The sequence below is a fragment of the Apteryx rowi genome, unplaced genomic scaffold (genome assembly GCF_003343035.1).
Source record: "Apteryx rowi isolate R43461 unplaced genomic scaffold, aptRow1 scaffold_168, whole genome shotgun sequence".
NCBI classification, from domain to species: Eukaryota; Metazoa; Chordata; class Aves; order Apterygiformes; family Apterygidae; genus Apteryx; species Apteryx rowi.
This window is the reverse complement of record NW_020447952.1, coordinates 654729-676095: the sequence shown is the minus strand read 5'-3', so window position 1 is coordinate 676095 and position 21367 is coordinate 654729. Positions and strand designations below refer to the sequence as shown.

Sequence of the window (21367 nt, the reverse complement as noted above, 5' to 3'; positions counted from 1 at the left end):
AGATGAGCCGCCAGCCCCCGCGACGCAGCAGCGATGATGCTCGCGCTGTTCCAGGCTCCTGCGTTGTGCTGGCGGCAGCGGGAGCCGGGCGGTGCACCCGCGCGCGGCGGCGCAGGCGAGGGCCGAGGCGCGGGGTGGCCGGCGGGCACGAGCAGGGCTTTCGCGGGGGCGGCGACGGCGTTAGCGCGCTAATCGGCCAGATGGCCGTGACCTGCAGGACGCTGGCCCGCGGCTTAGCGCGGCCGGCCGGGGTCGGCACGCGGGGGAGGCTCAGGTGCTGCTGGGGCCATGCATCTGCGCGTGCCATGCATCTGCACAGGCCACACAGCCACGTGGGTTGTGCATCCACACGTGCCGTGCATCCACGTGTGCCATGCATCAGTGCGGGTCGTGCATCTGCAYGGGTTGCGGATCTGCACATGCCGTGCATCTGYGCATGCCGTGCATCCGCGTGTGCTGTGCATCTGCGTGGGTTGTGCATCCACATGGGTTGTGCATCCGCGTGTGCCGTACATCTGCGCAGACCACACAGCCGCGTGGGTTGTGCATCCACACATGCCATGCATCCACGTGTGCCATGCGTCTGCATGGGTCGTGCATCTGTGTGGGTTGCGGATCCGCGTGTGCCATGCATCCACATGTGCTGTGCATCCGCATGGGTTGTGCACCCACATGTGCCATGCATCCACGCGTGCCATGCATCCACGTGGGTCGTGCATTCACGCATGCCATGCCTCTGCATGGGTCATGCATCCGCACGTGCCATGCAACTGTGTGTGCTGTGCATGCACGCRGGTCCTGCACCCACACGTGCCATGCATCTGCACCGGTCATGCACCCGCGCACGCTGTGCATCTGCACGGGTTGTGCATCCACATGTGCCATGCATCTGCGTGGGTCGTGCCTCCGTGCAGGTTGTATCTCCATGCGTGCCGTGCCTCTGCGTGGGTCGTGCCTCCGCGCGTGCCCTGCATCCGTGCGTGCTGTGCATCTGCACAAATCAGGCATCTGCACGGGTCGTGCATCCGCACGGATCATGCCTCCGTGCAGGTTGTGCCTCCGCGCGTGCCAGGGAGAGCTGCCACCGGGCTCCGCGCGGGGCTGCGTAATGAACCCCTGGTCCCGGCGGAGAGACGCACGCTACTGAGCAGTCAAGTGCGCTCGGTCTCTGAATAAGAAGCACTTCATTCTCTTTTCAAACTGTATAATTTCTGCCTGATTGTAATGGCATATTTTAAAATTACCAGAAATCGAAGCCAGAAAATGGATACGGCTGCTTTTACTGCGAGCTGCATTAACAAAGGATATGTAATGCACGAAATAAAAACACCTCCCTTCCCCCTCCCTTTTTTTTTAAAAGACAGTAATAGGAGAAAATTGGTTTTGAAACTGAATAAAAGTCCCTTTCAGAGGAAATCATTTCTTTCAGGGTACCTTTGCTGAAAGTAAAATAGTGAATAATGAAAGGTGGTTACATGATTGTCTTTCATTTAGAGAGCGCTAGGACAGATGGAATCTCRGAGAAATGCAAGATTGGAATAATTGCATGGTAACAAGGCGCTTGTTGTGAAATTAGTATCTTAAGAAAGTAGTGAAAAAGGCTTTTACTCATGAATACTTCATTATTAGGAGAAAACAGCACAATTTGGGTTCTCCAGACACCTGCTCGGTACTAAATGACTTCCTCCTCCCCTCCTGCTCCTCACACCTTTCCCTGGCAAGTCTCTGGCGCTTCCCAAACTTCGCAGCCGGGGCGGCGGGTGCTGCGCCGGGTCCCGTCCGGGCGCGCGGGGAGAGCGGCGGCGGCGGCGGCGAGGAAGCCGCGCGTGTCCGCAGCCGTTTGTGAGCTCGGAGGCTGGAGCGAGCCGTTTCCGAGAACGTCTGCCCGTTGCGCGCAGGAAAAACCAGGTATCTCCCTAATCGCTCCGACACGACCCTTAGCCAGTTCACGGCAGTCGGAGCGCCTTGAGGCGCGCTCGGGATTTACCGGCAGCGACGGCCCCGGGAGGGCGACGGACCGGGACTCCCGGCTCCCTGGGACGGAGACCGCGGCCGGGTTTCCGTGCGCTTCTCGTCTGTGTTTGCTTGCCCCGCTCGTGAAGGAAGTATCCTTCCCGGAGTCAGCCGGAGCTGTGGGAGTGTCGGGAGGAGCGGGTTATAACTCACGCCTTCCGCGGCGGCTCCTGAAGGATGCACAATTAGCGCGGCGGCGGCGGCGGTGGCTGCGATGACTTTGGCCTGACCCCTCCGGCTGCTGTCGGGCGGATTTCGATGCAAGCTGAGAGCCGGCGACGGATCCCAGCACCCCGAGCGGGATTTCGGCGCCGTCTTTCCGCGGCGCTGCGCGGAGCCAGCGGGTTTGATCTCCGCTGGGACGCGAGCGGCCGGCGGGCAGGCGGCAGAGCCCGGCGCTTCGCGAGGGACCGCGGGAGGCTCCGGGCAGCGCGCCGGCGGACGGGGCGCCTTGCAGCGCTGCAGCGCCCGACGCCCTCGGCACGTGTTAACCCCCTTCCTCGGCGCTCCGGCAGCCCTCTCCGAACCCGCTGCCAGCTGATGGCAGCTGTTGGCTCCAATCCGGCCGAGCGGCGGGCGCAGGGGACGCCGAGCCGGCCGCGGGTGCCGCGGGGCCCCAGTGAGGGGCTCGGTGGCTGGGTGCTGCCAGAGTGCCGCCAGCGCTGCTGTATTTCGCTGCCGAGCTTGGCCACCTTGGGGCTTTGCTTGGTGGGTGGAAGGAGCTGGAGGACGAGGATCAGGAGGGTTGGAGGTGCTGGGTAGCGCTTGGCACAGGAGCTGCCTCTTCTCCTGGTGCTTGGGCAACCAGCCGGGGACGGGCAGGAGGCCCTTGCAGGGTGCTCACAGTCCTTGCAGGGTGCTCATGGCCCTTGCAGGGTGCTCGTGGCCCTTGCAGGGTGTTCGCGGTCCTTGCAGGGTGCTTACAGTCCTTGCAGGATGCTCACGGTCCTTGCAGGGTGCTCGTGGCCCTTGCAGGGTGTTCGCGGTCCTTGCAGGGTGTTCGCGGTCCTTGCAGGGTGCTTACAGTCCTTGCAGGATGCTCACGGTCCTTGCAGGATGCTCATGGTCCTTGCAGGGTGCTCGTGACCCTTGCAGGGTGCTCACGGTCCTTGCAGGATGCTTGTGGTCCTTGCGGTGTTCTTGTGGTCCTTGCAGGGTGCTCGTGGTCCTTGCAGGGTGCTCGTGGTCCTTACAGGGTGCTCGTGGTCCTTGCAGGGTGCTCGCGGTCCTTACAGGGTGCTCGCGGTCCTTGCAGGGTGCTTGTGGCCCTTGCAGGGTGTTCACGGTCCTTGCAGGGTGCTCACGGCCCTTGCAGGGTGCTCATGACCCTTGCAGCGTGCTCATGGTCCTTGCAGGATGCTTGTGGTCCTTGCGGTGTTCTTGTGGTCCTTGCAGGGTGCTCGCGGTCCTTGCAGGGTGCTCATGGTCCTTGCGGTGTTCTTGTGGTCCTTACAGGGTGCTCGTGGTCCTTGCAGGGTGCTCGCGGTCCTTGCAGGGTGCTCGTGGCCCTTGCAGGGTGCTTGCGGTCCTTGCAGGGTGCTCGTGGTCCTTGCAGGGTGCTCGTGGCCCTTGAAGGGTGCTCGCGGTCCTTGCAGGGTGCTCACAGTCCTTGCAGGGTGCTCGCGGTCCTTGCAGGGTGTTCGCGGTCCTTGCAGGGTGCTCACGGTCCTTGCAGGGTGCTCGCGGTCCTTGCAGGGTGCTCACGGTCCTTGCAGGGTGCTCGCGGCCCTTGCAGGGTGTTCGCGGTCCTTTCAGGGTGCTCACGGTCCTTGCAGGGTGCTCGCGGTCCTTGCAGGATGCTCGCGGTCCTTGCAGGGTGCCAGTGGCCACCGTTTGGACCTGTGTCCTCTTGTGACCACGTGCTGCATGGAAAGAAGGATGGAAAGGTGTTTGTTTTTCTGTAGCAAGAACGGAAAGCTTTGCAGTCACCAAAAATCGCCCACTGAGATGTTCATATTTATTTTATATACGTTCATATTTATTTAAGGCTTTCACAGTTATTTATTTATCTCCAAAAGAGCAAAGGCCCGCGAGCAGCCTGCGCGCTCGTGGTTGGTCCAAGGAGCTCCCAGCCTCCCATTCCGGTCCCGTCCTCCTCCCGCTGCTGCGGCAGACTTTGCCCAGCCTCGCGCCCCGGCGGGCAGAGGGCTGCGTGACGCCGGGCCCCCGTCCCTGTCCCCGTCCCCGTCCCCGCGCTCACTCGGTGTTTCTTCTCTCCGCAGCGGCGGCAGCGGTGGCGGCGTGGCCCGCCGGGACGCCCGGACCATGTTGGCGTGTCTGCAGCGGACCCAGAACCCGCCGGCCCAGCACCTCACCTGTCCCAGCAAGAGCCTGGAGCCACGGAAGTGTAAGTGCAAGCCGGAGCCGTGGCCGTGCCGKCCGGGAGCGTGCAGCAGCCCGGTTCCCGCGGTGCTGGGACTCCCGTGCCGGGGGCTCGGGCCGGAGGGGCTCAGCCGGCTCCCTCCCTCCCCGCGCGCCCGCTTGCTGCTTTGATGCTTCTTGTCTTATTGAAAAAGACATTTATTTAACCGCTAATTAAAAAGAGCAGGAGAAGCAGGGGAGGGGGGGGTGGGAGGAGGAAGGAGACAAGATAAGCAAATTAAATCGGGTCGCTTCGGTTGATAAGGCGAACTTCAGAAAATTTCGCGCGGACGTCTACAAAGAGCCGCGGCGGACAAAGCGCCAGTCACCTGCTCCGGAGCCTCCCGAATCGCTCCCGTTTTTCCGCCTCCTTCCCTTCCCCCCCGTAATTGCTTCCCCGGCTTGGCCGTGGCTCCGCYGTTCCTGATGAGCTGGCCTTTCAGATAAGCTGTAAACCAGTTACATTAAAATGGGTTCCAAAAGGTCACTCCAGTAAAGCACCTGTCTCTCCCAGCCTTTGTCTCTCAATCCAAACCATGATTAAATGTATATTTAATGAGCCTGCTTTAGGCAGGCGTGTTTGACCTCCCCGGCTGGGAAAGACGCATTAAGATTCGCGAGTGATGAATGTGTGTTTTAAAGAGGGGAGTGGATATTTTTCTGCTGGTCTCAGTTGGATTTTTAAACATTCCGGGCTGAAGACAAATCGGCTGCTAAAGCTCTGCTCGTTAGCGTGCGGCAGCCCCCGGGCACTCGCTTAACGAGCCRGGTTTTCCGGGGACGCTTCCCCCCCGCTGCCCGGGCACCCCGACGCCTCCGGAGCGCCGGGTTTCGGCATCGCGGCAGCGAGTGGGTTGCGTTGCCGAAAACCCGTGTGGTTTCCAAAAACCCGGCGGGGTCGGGCGCTGGCTCCGGCGAGGAAACGGGGCGGATTGCCCCGGATGCGGGGACGGCGGGAGCCGGGGAGCGCGGAGACCCGCGGGCGGCCCCCCGAGCCGATCCCCCGCCGCCGCCGCCAGCCGGGTCACCTTAATCAAAGTTTAGCTGACCGTATGTTTCCGCTCGTTATGGGAAAATACAGCACGTCTCTCTCCTCTCTGCCTCCTGCTATTTCAAATTAAATTGCAGGTGACATTCAGGGCCACGCATCTGTTTTGGAATATAATTTTCCCTTCCGTGCGGATGGCACCTGCGGTTGGCTGCGGCCGGGCCTCCCGCCGCTCCCCAGCGCCGGCTTAGGTCATCGGGAAAGATAGCGTTCTCTTAAAATGAGACACAGTTTAGAAGTGCCTCTGATTACTTAATTTGCTCCTGAGTATCTCAGTAATTATCTTTATGGGTCTTATTCCCGTCCTCTGGCGTTGTTGCTGTCGATTTTAAATGAGTCTGGCTCTCGGCGCATCGGCCGTCTGGCCCGGCACCGCTGTGAAATCCTATTACCCTGCCTGCGCCGCTGATTAATTTTTGTATTAATTTCATGTAAAAGGTGAGCTGAGTGATTTTCCCGGCTGTGCCGGGAGCGGGCGTCTCCGGCCCCGGCGCCGTGCCCCCGGGGTCTGTCCCTGCGCAGCGGCTTTGCCCCCCGCGGCATCACTCCCTTTCCCCCTCTCCGGTGCGTCTCCCGCGAGGGCTCCTCTGCCCATCGCCCACTCCCGTTCCTGGCCGTCGCCAGCCGAGGAGCAGGATCCTCTGGAAAAAGCAGCATCCTCAGGAAAATATCACATCCAATTACCTCCGGCAGGCTGGTCCCTTTTGATTTTATTCCGTGTGCATTACAGGAATCCTGAGCTTTATTTAAATTATAAATCAAATAATACCGCTCTCAGCTTGGCCAAACTCTTTGCTGCTCTTGCTCTCCGCAGCAGTGTAGCAATGGCTTATATTTAATTAAATGTTACTTCGTRTGCGCCCTGCTTCAGACTCGGCCTGGGCTGCGGCGGCCGGGGCTGGCACGGGCTGCGGCGGCGCAGGAAACGCGCCGCTCTAATTGGGCGCGATCAATACCCGGCGCAGAGCTACGGGGAGCTTCCTGCCCAAAAGGCGCTCCTGCTTTACGCACCAAAATAATTAGCATTAAAAGCAGGCTTCTCCTTGCAGCGCGGCAGCCGGTTTGCCGCCTGGCTCGGGAGGTTTTGCAGCGCGGCGGAGCCGGTGACTTCGAGCTAACCGGCTCGATTTCCGCCGCTGCCCGTACGACCTGCAAACCGGCGGCTCCGCGGCTGGTCTGAAACGAGCCCCTGGTCCCAGCCGGCCACTTCGTGCTCGGATGGGAAAAGCCACCAAGCCGCTGGAGAGAACTAACTAAGCCGCGCCTGCCCGGGTGGGATTTAAAGCTCTCCCTGCAAATTCCCGCAGCGGAGAGCCCGGCCTGAGGACGGAGATGCTCCCAGCTGCTCGCAGTTAGAAGCCCCCGGTTTGGGATAAGAGGGCTGGATTTCCAGGAGACGCTCGGGCACGAGGACCAGGTGGCAGCGAACAGCGCTGGCGATGGCTCCGACCGGAGACGCGACCCTTGTTCCCAGGCGGTTCAGGACGTGGCCCCAGCCTGTTGCTTGGTGCATGGATGGGAAAAGCCGCCAAGCTGCTGGCGAGGCTCCTGCCGCCTCCCGAGGCCGCCGGGGGCGGTTTGGGGGAGGCAGGATGTCGTTGCCCGCCCGGATCCGGAGCGGTGCACCGCCGCCCGCCAAGGTGGAGACGGGAAAATCCACAGTCGGAGCCGGCGGGGCGCCGGGCCGGGCCCAGCCCCACTGCTCCTCGCTGCTGCCAGCAGCTCCCGGTCCAAATCCATATGCAAGAATTTCCAAGTCTTGATGCAAATAACTTACCAGCGATGGATCCAAGCGCCGGTTTGGGTTGCCGTGTGTGTAGCTTATCCCTTGYGATCCGCGCGCTCCAGACCTCTCCCTCTCCTGGAGCATCCCCTATGGCCACTGCAGGGCCGCAGATGCAGCGCGGGAACTGGCCAGGCTTGTTAGGGGATGCCGGCTCACAAGAGGAGCGGGGAGCAGGAATTAAAGCCCAGGAGAGGGGCTGCTGCACGGGCGCTGCGGCGGGCGGGAGGAGGAGGAGGAGGAGGAGGAGGATGCTCGGCCCAGCCAAGCACTCTGCCCGCGCTGCAGGAGCCGTCCGCGCGCGAAGCTCCGCGTCCTCGCTGCGAACGCACCGCATCAAAGCTCTGCGGAGCAAACCCACCTTGTTTCTCGCGCATCGGGAGCTCTGCTGCGCCGCGTCTCCTTCCTCCTCTTCTGCTCCTTGSCTCGCGCGGGGCGGGATGGGGGCGGCTTCGCCCGCCGCGGCTTCCTGCAGGATGTTGCACCTCCGCGCGACGGCGAGGTGTCGGAAGGGGCTCTGGGAGGGCGGCGGGAGCCTCTGCCGGGTTATTAAAACGCTAACGGCCCTGCGGGAAGGGGAAGGCGGCCCCGGTTTCCCGCGCTCGGGGAGGGTGGTCGCCGGCTCCTGGGAGAACCGGGCTGGTCCGGAGCTGCCTGCTAAAATGAGGACAGATGGTGCTTTTTCCCTGCTTGCTGCTCCCGCTCGTCCTGTCTCGAAATCGGGCAGCGCCGGGCCCGGCCGCGCTGCGCCTCTCCGGCACCTCGTGTGGCTCGTCGTCTTCTGGCCCCGGCTTCCTAATTGCTCGTCCGTCCCCGCCGAGGAGCGCAGGGATCCGGGCGAGCGCTCGGGGCTGGAGACGCGGGACGCCGGGGGCCGCAGCCCCTGCGCTGTGATGCGCCGCTGGAAACTCTCTTATGAGTGATAAAGCTCTTTAATTGCATATGGGATAAAAACACGTTTAATGGCTTCTCATTACACAATTCTACTTATTCCAAGGGCATTTTCATTAAAGTAGCTGCAGCAAAAGCTCTGCTTTTGTACACACCCATAAAATATCATTTTAATTTCATGAGGTGTTACACATGAGTGAAATAAGATTAATTCTTTCATTTTCGGTTTCTGGAAGGGATCTGTTAATGATGGTTCTATGTATTTATATACGTGCCATAAAAAGGAGTTCAATTAACTACCATGCCCAAAATGTGCTGTTGACTTGCACTTTCCCTGCCAGGAAACGCTGCAAAAACACTTCTCGCCTGGTCACGTGGGCTGGGGGAGATGGATGGATACGGGAGGGCGGCCCGGTCCGGCCCGATCCGGCGCGCAGGCGGATGCGCGAGGCGAGACCCGCGTGGCCGCGGAGGCCGGGGCAGGGCGCAAAGCCGCTCGGCTCGGCGCGTTTCACTCGCTCGCGCCTTCGTTCTGCACCCAAACTTTCCGGCGCCGTTTGCAATCTCGGCGGTTGCAAGGGTCGGACTTGGGGTGCCGGCGCCGAAGCCGGAGGTTCGGTTCCCGGAGCAGGGGCTCGGCGTTCGAGCCGAGCGTGAATGTCGCGGCTCAGCTGAGGCTTGGCGCCGTGAATCCCGTGTCCGGGGCGGTCGGCGTGGAAGGAGCCGGCTGCGGAGGGAGAGCGGCGGCAGCCTGGGTTCCTGCGGAGGCTGCTCAACGCAGCTCTTGGCCTCGTTTGCCTCCTCCCTTGCAAGCCTGCGTTTGGGTACAGAAGGGCCTGTTTTCGCTGCCCTTCTTCCCTGGCTTTCCAGCGGATCCCAGGGCCAGGGATCAGGCGGAGTGAATGGGAGCAGAGCCCCGTGTGCCCGGCGAGCCGTGCCGTGTCCGGGTGTTGCTGCTTCCGCCGGGCCGGGCTCTCCGCCCCGGCGCTCCCGAGCGGTTCCCGTTCCCGTTCCCGTCCCCGCTCCGCTGGCTGTCCGGGGTGGCGGCAGCACTCGCCGCTTCTCTGCATTGGGAGCCGCCGCCTGCACCGGCTGCCCGGTGGACAGGGCTCCCGGGTTTCTGCGYGTGTCCGGGCGCCCGCGTCCCCATGGCCCCTCCGGAGCAGGGAAGCGGTGCCATAAACGCCGCCGCCTCCGACAGAGGGAATCTGCCGCTCCCCCGGCGCTGGCAGCGGCGCGGGCCGGCGGGGAGCCGTCGACRTGAGAAGCGCGTCTCCTAAAGTGAATCCAATATTAATTTGCAGCCGGCGGCGAGCGTGTCGCCTGAACGACGGCGGAGAGGGGCCGGGAGGCGCCGGGGGCGACCCGCTGGGCCCTGCGGCTTCCTCCCCCCGCCCGGAAAAGTGGGCCCAGCCCGGAGCCGGCGTCCGGCAGGGAGGATTCCAGCCCAAAGAGCCCCGATTTGCCGCGGTCGCGCGCGCGGGGAGCTGTAGTGGGAAGCGCCGGGCGGCCGCGGCTCCGTTTTTCCCGTGCGTCTCCGCGCGGGGCGGGAGGAGCGCGCCGGGCACCCCGGCCCTTCCCGCGCCGGTGCGGCTTCCCCTCCGGCGGCTCCGGCGGCGGCTCCGGCGGCACTAATACCTCGCCGAGGAGACAAATCAGAAGTGACACGTGTGTGTGTAGAATGGTATTTGCGGTGACGCTTTGACTGCGGATAATAAAGTGCTCGCCCGGAGGTGATGCGATTCAGCGAGCGCTCGGCAGCGCCTCCCGCTCCCCGCGGCGCGGAGGGAGCGAGCGAGGGAAGGAGGGAGGGAGGGAAGGAGGGAAGGAGGGAAGGAGCCCCGTTTGTTTGCAAAGTGCGCGGCGCTCCGTTTGCCTGCTTCAAAGTGTTTTGCAAACGTTTAGTTTTTCAGCTGTTGGGAAATCTGTTCCCTGCTCCGGCAGAGCACGGGAAAGGGGGTTTTGCCGGCTGGGCGAGGATGCCGGGGCTCCTCCGCGAAGGACGCGCCGGCCCAAGCCGGCCCGGGATTTCCAGGCTCTTGCAGGATTTAAGTCATTTCGGGAGGGAGCGGAAGGGCGTCCCGGGTCCCTGAAGTACCCAGGGATGTATATGGTCCTCCGTGCCGGTGCTGCTTCCCGGCCTGGCACCCCAGGAATGCTGTGGGATGCGCGGGGAGACGCGCCGGCGCTGGCGCRTGCTGCAGATGGCAGAGATAGTAGCCAGGCAATGGGAGCCTGCGCCGGGGATCGGGTCGCAGCTCCCGGCTTTCGCTCATCGTTTCTTCCGGACTCGGAGCGCCTGCAGGTGCCGGTCGCGCCGTGCTCCGGCTCATCCCCCCCCGGGCCCGGCCACCCACCGCAGAGCATCTTCGCGACGCTTCGGTGCCCGTCCCGGGGTCGCCCGTCTGCCTCGCAGGTGCCGTTGGCCTATGCGCATTATTCCTGCTTTCRGGAAGAGTCCAAACGCGACGTGCCGGGAGAGCTGGCGTGAAACCGATGGCGTTTAAATGGAGAGAGCGGCGTTCGGGGGCTCGGAGGGCGTCAGCGTCGGGACGGTCGTTCCTGCCGGGATGGAAGGATTTTTACCCAAGATCAGGCCTGGAGTTCACCTAATCCCTTCCGGATCCGGCTCCGCTCGGCACGTGCACCTTGCCCCGCGCTCCCGCGTGCTCGGCGCTGGGCGGTTTGGAGCCCTCTTCAAAAAAGGGGCAAAAACGACTCTGGTTTACGGATGCGGGAGCGCGAGGACTGACGCGGCGCCCGGGCGGCTCGCCGCTGTCTGCTTTGCCCTCGGGGGCGTTAGAAAGATTTACCGCCGAGATATCACTTTTTTCATTTGTTGCAAAATATCTTAGTGCTCTCGATGCATAAAAATAAGATTTGTCCCATCTTATCTTGCAGAGGAGCGACGGAGCCGAGGAGCGGGAGRGGAGCGGGAGCCGACCCCGCGTCCGGGGTCCCGGCGGAGCGGCTCCCCAAGCCCTGCCGCTATATCTATCTATATACCTATATCTATCTATATATCGCTGCCGGGGAGCATGACGTCTCCGGCTACCGGTGCCCGAAAATTAAAGCCATAAATTGCCGCGGCACTGGCCCTCCCCAGTGCAGCCGGCTCCGGGACTGTTCCCGCGGTGCTGGGGACACGGGGAGGCGTGCGGGCGCAGAGCCGCCGGCGCCCGCTGCCCCCCGCTTCGTTACCGAAGCCGTTTGGATCCCGTAAGTGTTTTAAACGAGCGGAGATGGATTGTCGGAGCGCGGCGGCGGCGGCGGCTCCCGGCCCTGCCGGYCCGCGGTTTAGCTCTCCGCTCTTAGCCCTGCCTCGTTCCCCGCTTTGTCGCTGCTTTCCTGCGGTTAGTGCGGGGCGGAATTGCTCGGTCCTGCGCGGCGCGCGGCCGCCGGGTGCTTCGGGGACGCTCGCAGCCGCTGCCTCCCCAAACCCGCCGCGGGAGCAGGGCGTGCGGGATTCGTCTCCGGCGGYGGCAGCGGCGCTGCCCGCCGGCTCCGCATCCCGCGCCGGCAGCTGCCCAGCCCGGCACGTCGCACCCGAGTTTCCCCCGCCGGCGGCTACAAAATTCTCCCGTGTCTCCGGAGTCGGACGTTTTGCAAGGACTTGTCTGCGCGGGGCACGGCAGGGCTGAAGCTACCCCAATCCATAAACAAGATTTATTCCGTGTCGCAGTATCGTTGGGGCCTAGGACTTAAATCTGTGTCTTGAACCGAGTTTGGTGGCCAATTTGCTAAAGTAAAAAGTTGTTTAGCTGGAGGCGTAATCTTATAAGCCTGTGCTGCCATTATAATGGCTTCTCATTTCTGCCTAGCTTTCCAATAATGCTTTGAGCAGAAGCTTGGAGTAATATAAAAAGCCATAGGATTATTACTGCGGGCGATGCATTTTCCATTTACAGTAATAAAATACTGAAGAAACAAAACAATTTAAAATTCCAATAAAATTCAAAACAAATCTTTGGCTGCTGAGCAGATTCAATTATTTAGCTGTTATTGAGTGCAGGCTGGAAAAATAGAGCAGGTCAGGAAGGGAGGGGGAATCCGAAGCTGGTTGTTTGTCGTCGTTATCCAGTGAAAAAGCGAGCGGCGGCGGGAGATCACCCCTAGCCGGCGGCAGCGTCCTCTGGGAGAAGCGATTATTGAGGGACATCGTGAGAATTGCGCTGTGCGTCCGGCCGGGGCCGGGTGGTTTTGTTGCTCTCGGCGGCTCCAGTGAGGCTGGTGGCCTGTTGCACCGTCCATGCGTGCAGGCACATGGCAGCGCGGCCCGGCCCGGGGCGAGGAGCCCTGGCTCAGCCCCGGAGCACGGTGCATGGCTGAGCATGACAGATGCACCGTGCCGTGCCATGCTGCACCGTGCTGTGCTGTGCCATGCCGTGTCGTGCTGCATAATGCCATGCTGCACTATGCTGTGCCATGCTGCACTGTGCCATGCCGTGCTGCATGGTGCCATGCTGCACCGTGCCATGCCATGCCGCACCGTGCTGTGCCATGCCGCACTGTCCCGTGCTGTGCTGCACTGTGCTGTGCTGCACCGTGCTGCACTGTGGCATGCCGTGCTGCATCATGCCATGCTGCACTGTGCTGTGCTGCACCGTGCTGCACTGTGGCATGCCGTGCTGCATCATGCCATGCTGCACTGTGCCGTGCCGTGCCGCATGGTGCCGTGCTGTGCTGCATCGTGCTGTGCCGTGCTGCACTGTGCAATGCTGCACTGTGCCGTGCCATGCCGCACTGTCCCATGCCGTGCTGCACCGTGCCGTGCCATGCCACACTGTCCCGTGCTGTGCTGCACTGTGCTGTGCTGCACCGTGCTGCACTGTGGCATGCCGTGCCGCACCGTGCTGTGCCGTGCCATGCTTGCAAGGAGCAAACTTTGCCCTCTGCTCTGCTGCTCTGCGCAATCCCGGCCATTGCTGGCAGCAAGATTCGAACCCGGTGCCGCGGCTCGGGGCGGCAGGAGCTCCCCGGGGTCTCCTCCGCGCGGGAGCCCTCCTTGCAGCGCCGGCCCGTGCCGCAGCAGCCGCGGAGCAAAAATGGAGCTGTAAAATCGAAGGTCAGTAAAGGGCAGAGGGAGCCGCTCGCTCTCCTCCTCCTCCTCCTCCTCCTCCTCCTCCCGGGGCTGCGTCTCTGCCCGTCCCCGGCCTCCCTTCGCCCCGGCGCCGAGCTGCCGCGGTCGTGCCGAGCCGGCCGCGGGGGAGAGCTGCCCGAGTGCCGGCGCTGCGCTGAGCCGGGGCCGCGGCGCCGCGTGCGTCTTTGACAGCTCGCGTTTCGGGGGGGGCGGTGGCGGTGGCGGCGGCGGCCAGCGGCGTGCCAGGCAGGCTGTCTGCGCGTGACGGGTGACGGCGGCGGCGCTTCGGCGGAGTTTGCATCGCGCAGTAATTACAGCCCGTTAGAAAGCAGTAATTACTCGGGAGAGGGGGGAGCCGCGCACCGGCGGAGCGCGCCAGCGCGCCGGGCGCCTCTTGGAAATTGGTAGCTCTGTAATTTTCCCCGTGGGGGTTTGGTGCGTCACCCTGATATGTGACAACACACTGAATTTGTGGCTTGTCACAGCGAACCCAGCTGGCGCGAGGAAGGCGGCGGAGGCGGCGCCCGGCCTCGCTGCTCCAGCGGCCGCGCCGGGGCCGGAGCCGATGGTGGCCGCTTCCCGCGCCCCGGATCCGCGCGGCACCGGCTCCTGCCTCCCCGGCGGCGGCCTTCCTTCCTTCCTTCCTTCCTTCCTTCCTTTCTTTCTTTTTTTTATTTTTTGCCCGGACCGGAGCGTTTTGCTCCCGCCGTGGCGTGGGTTCATTAGGGATGCTGCGAGCGTCGCCGGCTAATTAGTGTCACGTTAATTGAGCATTCACGATGCCGCCACCTCCAAGGGCAGCGGTGCCGGCRTGAAGGGGAATGCAGATGTGCGCAGCCGGAGCCGGAGCCGGAGCCGGCTCGCGGGGACGCCTCGGGAATCGGCCCCGGCGAGGGCCGCGTCTCCCGGCTCGGAGCAGCCGCGGACCCCGAGCGCCCGTCCTCCGGCGTCCACCTCGCGTCCCCCAGCRGCTGCATTAAATCCCACTCCAAAGCCTGGTTTTAACTGGCTTAATACGCTCRTTAATAACAACATCTGTTTAAGACACCTGTAAAAAGCCCGTAACGCTATAACTTAATGGGAGAAGCGGCCGGCGAACTCGCTTCCCTTCTGCCTTTTAAATCACYGATGCGCCGCCGCAGCGGGACGGGCCGGCAGGAGCGGGGGGGTCGGCCGCCGGCACGTTCCCGCACGCCTCCGTGCTCGTGCACCGGAGCAGCCTTGCACGGGGGGGTCCCTCACCCTCGGACACCGCGGCATCACCTTAAACCCGGGTTTAATGCAGCGGGTGGCCGATGGCTTTTTCCGTGCCGTTCCTCCCAGCGGGGCCGAGCGCGTGCGGCCGCGTTTGGACGCCGTCCCCAGGCTCGTCCCCGGAGCGGGTGGGCGGCCGGCTCCTGCGCACGCGCGGCTGTGCGGGCATTTTAAACACCTAATTTATTCCATCTATTAGATAGATTTTGTAGATTTAATCATTTTCACAGTTGGTGGCTCATTGGATACTCAAGATAAACTCCAAATGAAAGTATAATGGGAACGACAAATGAGTTTTCACACCAGAATGGCAGAAACTTGCTTGGGAAAGAGTTTGAAAAGAACCAAAATATATACATATGTAATTTTTTTTTTCCGCAGTGGCTTTTGCTGACTACAGTAGGTTACCACAGTTAATTTCACCAGTTTTGTTCATCTGTAAAATTGCATAAAAGTGACATTTTTGTGCTCATTATAGGAACTGCTGATTTATAGCTAGTAAATGGAATGCTTTTCCATTTTTGGTGAGGTTCTCGTAGCAGCGCAAAGCACCCATGAAATTGCTTGTATAATGTAGTTTAAATCCAATCTCAGAGAAAGATTCCCCCGTTGGGTAAAGTGACATTTCCATTCTCCACACCGAGTTTATTTTAGGCCACTTAGAAGTGGCTCTATAAGAGGAAGGGGGCAGGTCTGCGCTGCGACCTCCTTTCTGGGAGCTCGGGGCCGCGGGAGCCCGGCCGCGGCGCGGGGCCGGCGCCGGCTCCGGCTCCCCCTCCACCCGGAGCGGCCTGCGAGCGAGCAGCCCCCAATTGCCCTTAAAGAGGCGATGATTGACTGAAGCGATGAGGCGGCCGGAGCTGCTGCGGAGGTGAGAGCAGGCGCCGCATCCCAGCGCGCCGGCGCTGCAGGGAAGGAGGTCGAGCATCAGTGTGTGCGATCGGTACCCGGGAGCGAAAGCGCCCGCGACGCCCCGGCGGGTCCCTGGTGCCCCTCTGCTGAGCCCCTCTGGCCCCCGCTGCCCTCTGTGGCATGCAGGGCCCTGCTCCGTGCCTGACGCGGGGGGCCGAGGGGCGGCAGGAGCGCGGTGCAGCGCAGGAAGGATGCCAGGACATGCGTTTGCACTGGTGCGTGTGTTTGCACCAGCGCGCGGGTTTGCACTGGTGCGTGCGTTTGCACCAGCAGCATGTGGGTTTGCATTGGTGCATGCATTTGCACCAGCACCTGGATTTGCACCGGTGCATGCATTTGCACCAGAACGCAGGTTTGCACCAGTACGTGTGTTTGCACCGGCATGCAGGTTTGCACTGGTACATGTGTTTGCACCAGCGTGCGCACAGGTTTGCACCAGCACTGCATTTGCACCAGTGTGCAGGTTTGCACCAGCACATGCATTTGCACCGGTGCACGGAGCTCGCCAGCCCTGCTCTGGCTCCGCGGCGTGYGGCCGGGTCTCTGCCGGCGGCGCTGGCCTCACGCTGTGCTTTTTCCCCGCAGGCGAGACGGCGGCACCCATGCATTCCCCGCGCTACCCCAGCCCCGCCGAGCTGGACGCCTATGCACAGAAAGTGGCTCACAGCCCGCTGACCATCAAGATCTTCCCCACCAACATCAGGGTCCCACAGCACAAGCACCTTAACCGGACGGTCAATGGGTACGACACCACGGGGCAGCGCTACAGCCCCTACCCTGTGCACGCCGGCGGCTACCAGGGGCTGCTGGCCATCGTCAAAGCCTCCGGCAAAAGCGTCGTGAAGAACTCGGAGGGGAAGCGGACTAAGCTGTCGCCCGCCCAGGTCGGCGTCGCTCCCTACCCGCCGTCAAGCACTTTAGCTCAAGGGCCCTCCTGCGCGGCGCCGCTGACCTACCACGGCGGCCAGAAGCCCATGGAGGCCCCCAACGTGACGGTGGCCGCCTCGGTGATCCCGCTGGCCGGCCGGAGCCTGGCGCTGCCGCCGTCCAACCTGCCCTCCATCCAGAGCATCATCTACCAGCTCAATCAGCAGTGCCAGGCGCCGGGCTCGCAGCCGGGCTGCCCGGCCGTCGCGGCGGCCAACCCCAGCCCGGCCAAGCACGGCGCCTTCGCCGGCGTGACCTACGCCGGCACCGTGCTGCCGGACTGCCGCAAGGGCGCCGACCCGTGCCTGGGCGCCGGCGCGGCCGCGGCGCTGGGGGCCAAGGCCGGCGGCTATGCCGACGGCGTCGATTACCTGCTCTGGCAGCAGAAGCAGCAGCAGCAGCAGCAGCAGCACCTGCGGATGTGCGGCGGCGGCGGCGGCGGCGGCGGGGCCGTCAGCAAGTCGCCGGAGGCGTGCGCGGGCGCCGCGCGCCCCTACGCGCCGCCCGGCGCGGCCGAGAAGGTGACCCCGTCCCCCTTGAACTGCATGCACGGCAACTTCGCCGTGGGCCAGTACTTCGCGCCGCCGTGGAACAGCGTCCTGGTGACCCCCACCAGCGACTGCTACAACGCGGCGGAGGCCGGCGCGGGGCCGCGGGAGCCCGGCGCGCACGCCGCCGACGCGCCGCCCAGCAAGACGCTCTGCAACACGTCCGTGCTCAGCAGCAGCCTGCAGTCGCTGGAGTATCTCATCAACGACATCCGCCCGCCCTGCATCAAGGAGCAGATGCTGGGCAAGGGCTACGAGACGGTGTCTGTGCCAAGGCTTCTGGACCACCAGCACGCGCACATCCGCCTGCCCGTCTACAGATAAGGAGCGGCCGCCGCTGCGCCCCGCGCCGCCGCCGCCGCTGCCGCGGGACGGGACGGGATGACGGGATGATGGGATAACGGGCCGGCGGGAGGCAGCGGCGCTGCCCGCCCCGGGCGCCCCGAGGCGCTGCCGCCCCGGCTGAGGATGAAGGAATGCTTGTTTATATAGCTCAGAAACCATTTTATTTCCACGAATGTGAACAGGGAATCGCTACAAGTTGCTGCTATCCAGGGAGAGCAGGCTCCGGTGCGCTCCGCTCCGCGCGTGGGTGCGCGGGCGCTGCCGAGCCCCCGGCCCGCGGAGCGTTTCGATGCCCCGCCGGCTCCAGCTCCGGCCCGGAGGTGCCGTGCCGGGGCGGCTCGGCGGCGGCGGCCGGGCGCAGCCGGTGCCGAATCTTTCGTTGAAGTCCGTAACTTGCACTGCTTTGGTTAAAGCTCAGAATTGGGGACAGTCTGGAGGCTATTTAAGAAAAACACTTGAAAACTTGAACAGATTTTTTTTTTTCTTTTTTCTTTTTTTTAGTTGACTAGACTGTGCATCGGATGTGTTGGCTGCTACAGAGCCCCCCCCCCGGCCCCCGGCCCCCCCCCCGGCCCTGCGGCTTCACCCAAACCGCCAGGTTTCGATGCTTTCCCGCTCGGGACCCGGCGCGGGGCCGGGCGCGTGGTTTCGCCCCGGCGCCCTCACGGGAACGTGCTCAAATCCACCTTTTCCAGGGTTGTTTCTTTTCTTTTCCTTTTTTTCTTTTTTTCTTTTTTTACCGTCAATTCTACCTTTGTTCCATTTTAGAGGCAACTTGCAGGTGAAGAGAGGTAGAGTCTCGTTTAATAACGCGTTAGCCCCCGTCCCAGGTTGTGGTTTGCATCCTTTCTTTCCTTTTCTTTTAAACAGTTCAAAAATGTTCATTATTATGGTCCGTTATTCAGTACGTGTAATTATGTGTTTAATAGATTTATTCGTTTGAAAAAGGCTCTGCATCACGGAAAATACAAAGTGTTTTGATGTTTAAAGGAGAAAAAAAAAATACCCCAATGAAACCCAAGGTGATTGTGCTCAGCAAAGAGGTACTGTATCCCTAAAAGGCCTGTTCAAGCACTAAGTGCATTTACAAATCTCTGAGAATGTTTTTTTTTATACTAAAATTGACCATTATATTCTACTGTGAGAAGTGCTGTCCGCACTATATTGTTTTAAAAATGAGAGAAAACAACAACAAAAAAAAAAAACCACCACAAAACCTGCAAGCGGTGTGTCCGGATGTTGTTTTTCCCAAAGTAAAACCAGGCTGTCATTGGATGTGTGCTCTGGATTTTGTTTGCCTGCCGTGGCCGCCTGCGCGCGGTGCGGCGCGTCCCCGTGCCGCGGACCTGCCCCGCGGCTGCCCTTCGAAGCCGGGGCTGCTGACCGCCGCGCGTCCCGCTGCCGGCAGGACAGTGCCGCAGGGCTCGGCGCCGCGGCGGAGCAGCCGCGAGCATCCCGCCAGCTGCCACAAGCCCGAGCAACGTGCGCCACGTGCCCGGAAAATGCCAGCACATGCTGCTGGAGCGGGGTCACCGGAGTGAGCTGGAAAGCGCGATAGCGGCAGGCTGGAGTCGGTGCTGATTTATTCGGAACATGCGGCAAGTGATGCTGTGCGTGTGAGCAGGTGCACGCACAGAAATGCACGGGTGCGCACATGCACGTGTGTGTGTGCATGGATGTGCACACGCACACACACACAAGTGTATGAGTACCCGCGTGCACATGCATACGCACACAAGTGCGTGGGCACACCCGCATGTGCACATGCATGCATACACAMATGCACGGGTGCACACATGCACGGGTGCACACATGCACTCACAAATGCATGGGTGCACGGATGCACATGTGCATGCATGGATGCACACACAAATGCATGGGTATGCACATGCACAGATGCACACACACACACACACACACACACACACACGAACACGGGCACACACACGCACGTGCACACCTGCACACACAAAGGCATGGGTGCACACCCACAAATGGGTGGGCAAGGGGAGGGAGACTCGCTCCGAAGCCTTCAGCACCGCGGCCCCCGGGGCTGTGTCAGCCGGCAGGCTCCCATGCCGCAGCGCGCACGGTGCCCGCTCTTGGCTGCTGCGGGGCCGGTGGCTGGACCAGTGCCGGGGTCGGGCGGCAGCCGGGATGTGCTGGTGGCAGGACGGACGCTGTGGTGCAGCAGCAGCAKCATCCCAGTAGTTACGGCCTGCCGGGAGGGCACCGTGCTGGTGCCGGCGGTGAGCTGACCCGGCATGGGAGCAAAGAGAGACTGGGGAAAAGGGAATTTTCAGAGAGCTCAGCGTTACTTTGGGAGAGCTGGGAGGGAAGAGAATTGCCTGCCTGGTGCGTCGAACTTGGGCTGTCTGGGGGGAAATACTTGCTTGGGGGTTGTCATCCAAAGCGGCTGCTGCTGTGGCTGGCACGGGGGCGCGGGACACGGCCGGAGCATCCCGGCTCCAGCGCCTCCACCGCGCTTYCCAGAGCTTGGGTGGCTGCTTCCAGCTCCCTTTCCTCCCCGGAAACCTCGCCGGCAGCCGGAGCCGGCCAGGCCGGAGCGAGGCGCTGCGAGCCGGGGGCGCCGGTGCCCGCGGGAACGTCGCTGCCCTCCCGGCTCCCCCTCCGAAGAGGGGCTCATTAAAGATGCCGCGCTCATATTTACCCCGTCACTATAAATCAGGGCGAGCGGCGGTGAGGGACGGCTCGATTCATCTTGCCGGCCTCCAAGTCATTACATTTCATTAGGCGGCGCACGGGGTTTTTATTATTTAGCAGTTTAATTCTCCCCTCAGATAGATCCGTCTTGGAGGGGGATTTCGCYGGACAGGGGCAGATTTCAAATGCATAATGCAAAATGCGCGCGTCCCTCTTCGGCAGGCGCCCGCGTGCGCTGGAGCCCCGCGCCGGCAGGGTCCGAGCCGCGCGGCCGGAGCGGCTCGGGGGGGGCGACGCTGGAACCGGGCGGGATATGGCCCCGGGATGCGCCGCTCCTCCGGCTCCGGTGCACAGCCCCGGCGCTGTCCCGGCAGCTTCATAACCCGGCGCCGGGGCCGACGAGGGCATTTCTGCTCTGCAAATATCTCTCGATTAAACCAATCCTGGTGATTTCCAAGGGAGGCTGGAACTGAGCTGCCAGGCCGCCTCCACAGTTTGGGAGCGAGGAGAAGAGACAGGCGATATAAATTGCACGGCTGCAAAAGGGCTTAAAAAAAACCCCATCTCTCATTTTGATTGATATTAGCTTCACAAATTAAGCTTTAGATTTATCTAAAAATAACCTCGCTCCCGCCCGCCGCGCTGGGGATGACGAGCGCGGCCGTCTCCCCTCCGCGGGGCTGCTCGCCGCTGCGGGGCGGCGCGGAGGAGCCGGTGCCGAGCCTGCGCCCGGCRAAGCCCTGGGGAAACCCACCGCGAGCCGCAGGGCGCCTGGAAAAAGGGGCCAAACGCAGCCCGAACCGGTGCCGCCGTGGCCGCGGTGCCCCGTCGCGGGAGCGCAGCCGGCAGCGGGAGCCGGGATGAGGCAGCGGACGCTCCTCGTGCTTCCTGGGCTCTTTTACAACCCGCTCACGTACGTCCCCTYGGCTCCGGGATGTTTGCATGGGGAAAACACTGGTTTATTGCCAATTAAGCTGGAAAATCCTGTTTTTGGAGCCATGGCCGGTGCAGAAGCAGCCCGACGCCCCACAAGGGCTCTCGCCGCCCCACCGGCTCCTGCGAGCGGCTGCCCGGGGCCGGGTTTCGTGTCCCCCCCCCCATCCCCGGCCGGGTGGAAACCCGGCTTGACCCTAGCTGGAAGCAAAGCTTATCGGCTTCAAACCCTCTCGCACGAAGGCTGGAGCCGGCCGGGCTCCGCGCTCGGTTCCGCGGCGCGAGGCGGGAGCCGGAGCCGCAGCCCTGCCTAAGCAGTGATAATGAAACTTATTCATTCCCTCGCCCTGGGGAAATACTTAAACCACAATATGAGAGATATATGTAAATCACATTTAAACGGCGACAGCGCAGTTAAAGCTAACGGCRAGTAATCAGCTTGGAAGATGAAGTGCCCCGGTTTCTGCCGGGTGAGCGGTGCTGGGGCCGGGCCGGGCGGCTGGGAAACCGGCGGCAGGCGGGAAGAGACCTAGCGGGGAGCAGGGCAGCGACTTTGCACTGGCGCTGCCCCGTTTCCCCTCCCTGCCCTCGTCCCCGGGGCCCCACCA

At 62.5% G+C, this 21367-nt stretch overlaps 1 protein-coding gene across 1 annotated transcript; it reads left to right on the top strand.

The window, feature by feature from the left end:
* The first annotated feature begins 4254 nt into the window (after positions 1-4254).
* FAM222A (family with sequence similarity 222 member A) lies at positions 4255-17141 on the top strand. Its single transcript, XM_026060374.1, has 2 exons — positions 4255-4360; positions 15928-17141. Exons 1-2 carry the CDS (start codon positions 4279-4281, stop codon positions 17139-17141), a joined length of 1296 nt encoding a protein of 431 aa, XP_025916159.1. The 5' UTR covers positions 4255-4278.
* Positions 17142-21367: the final 4226 nt, after the last annotated feature.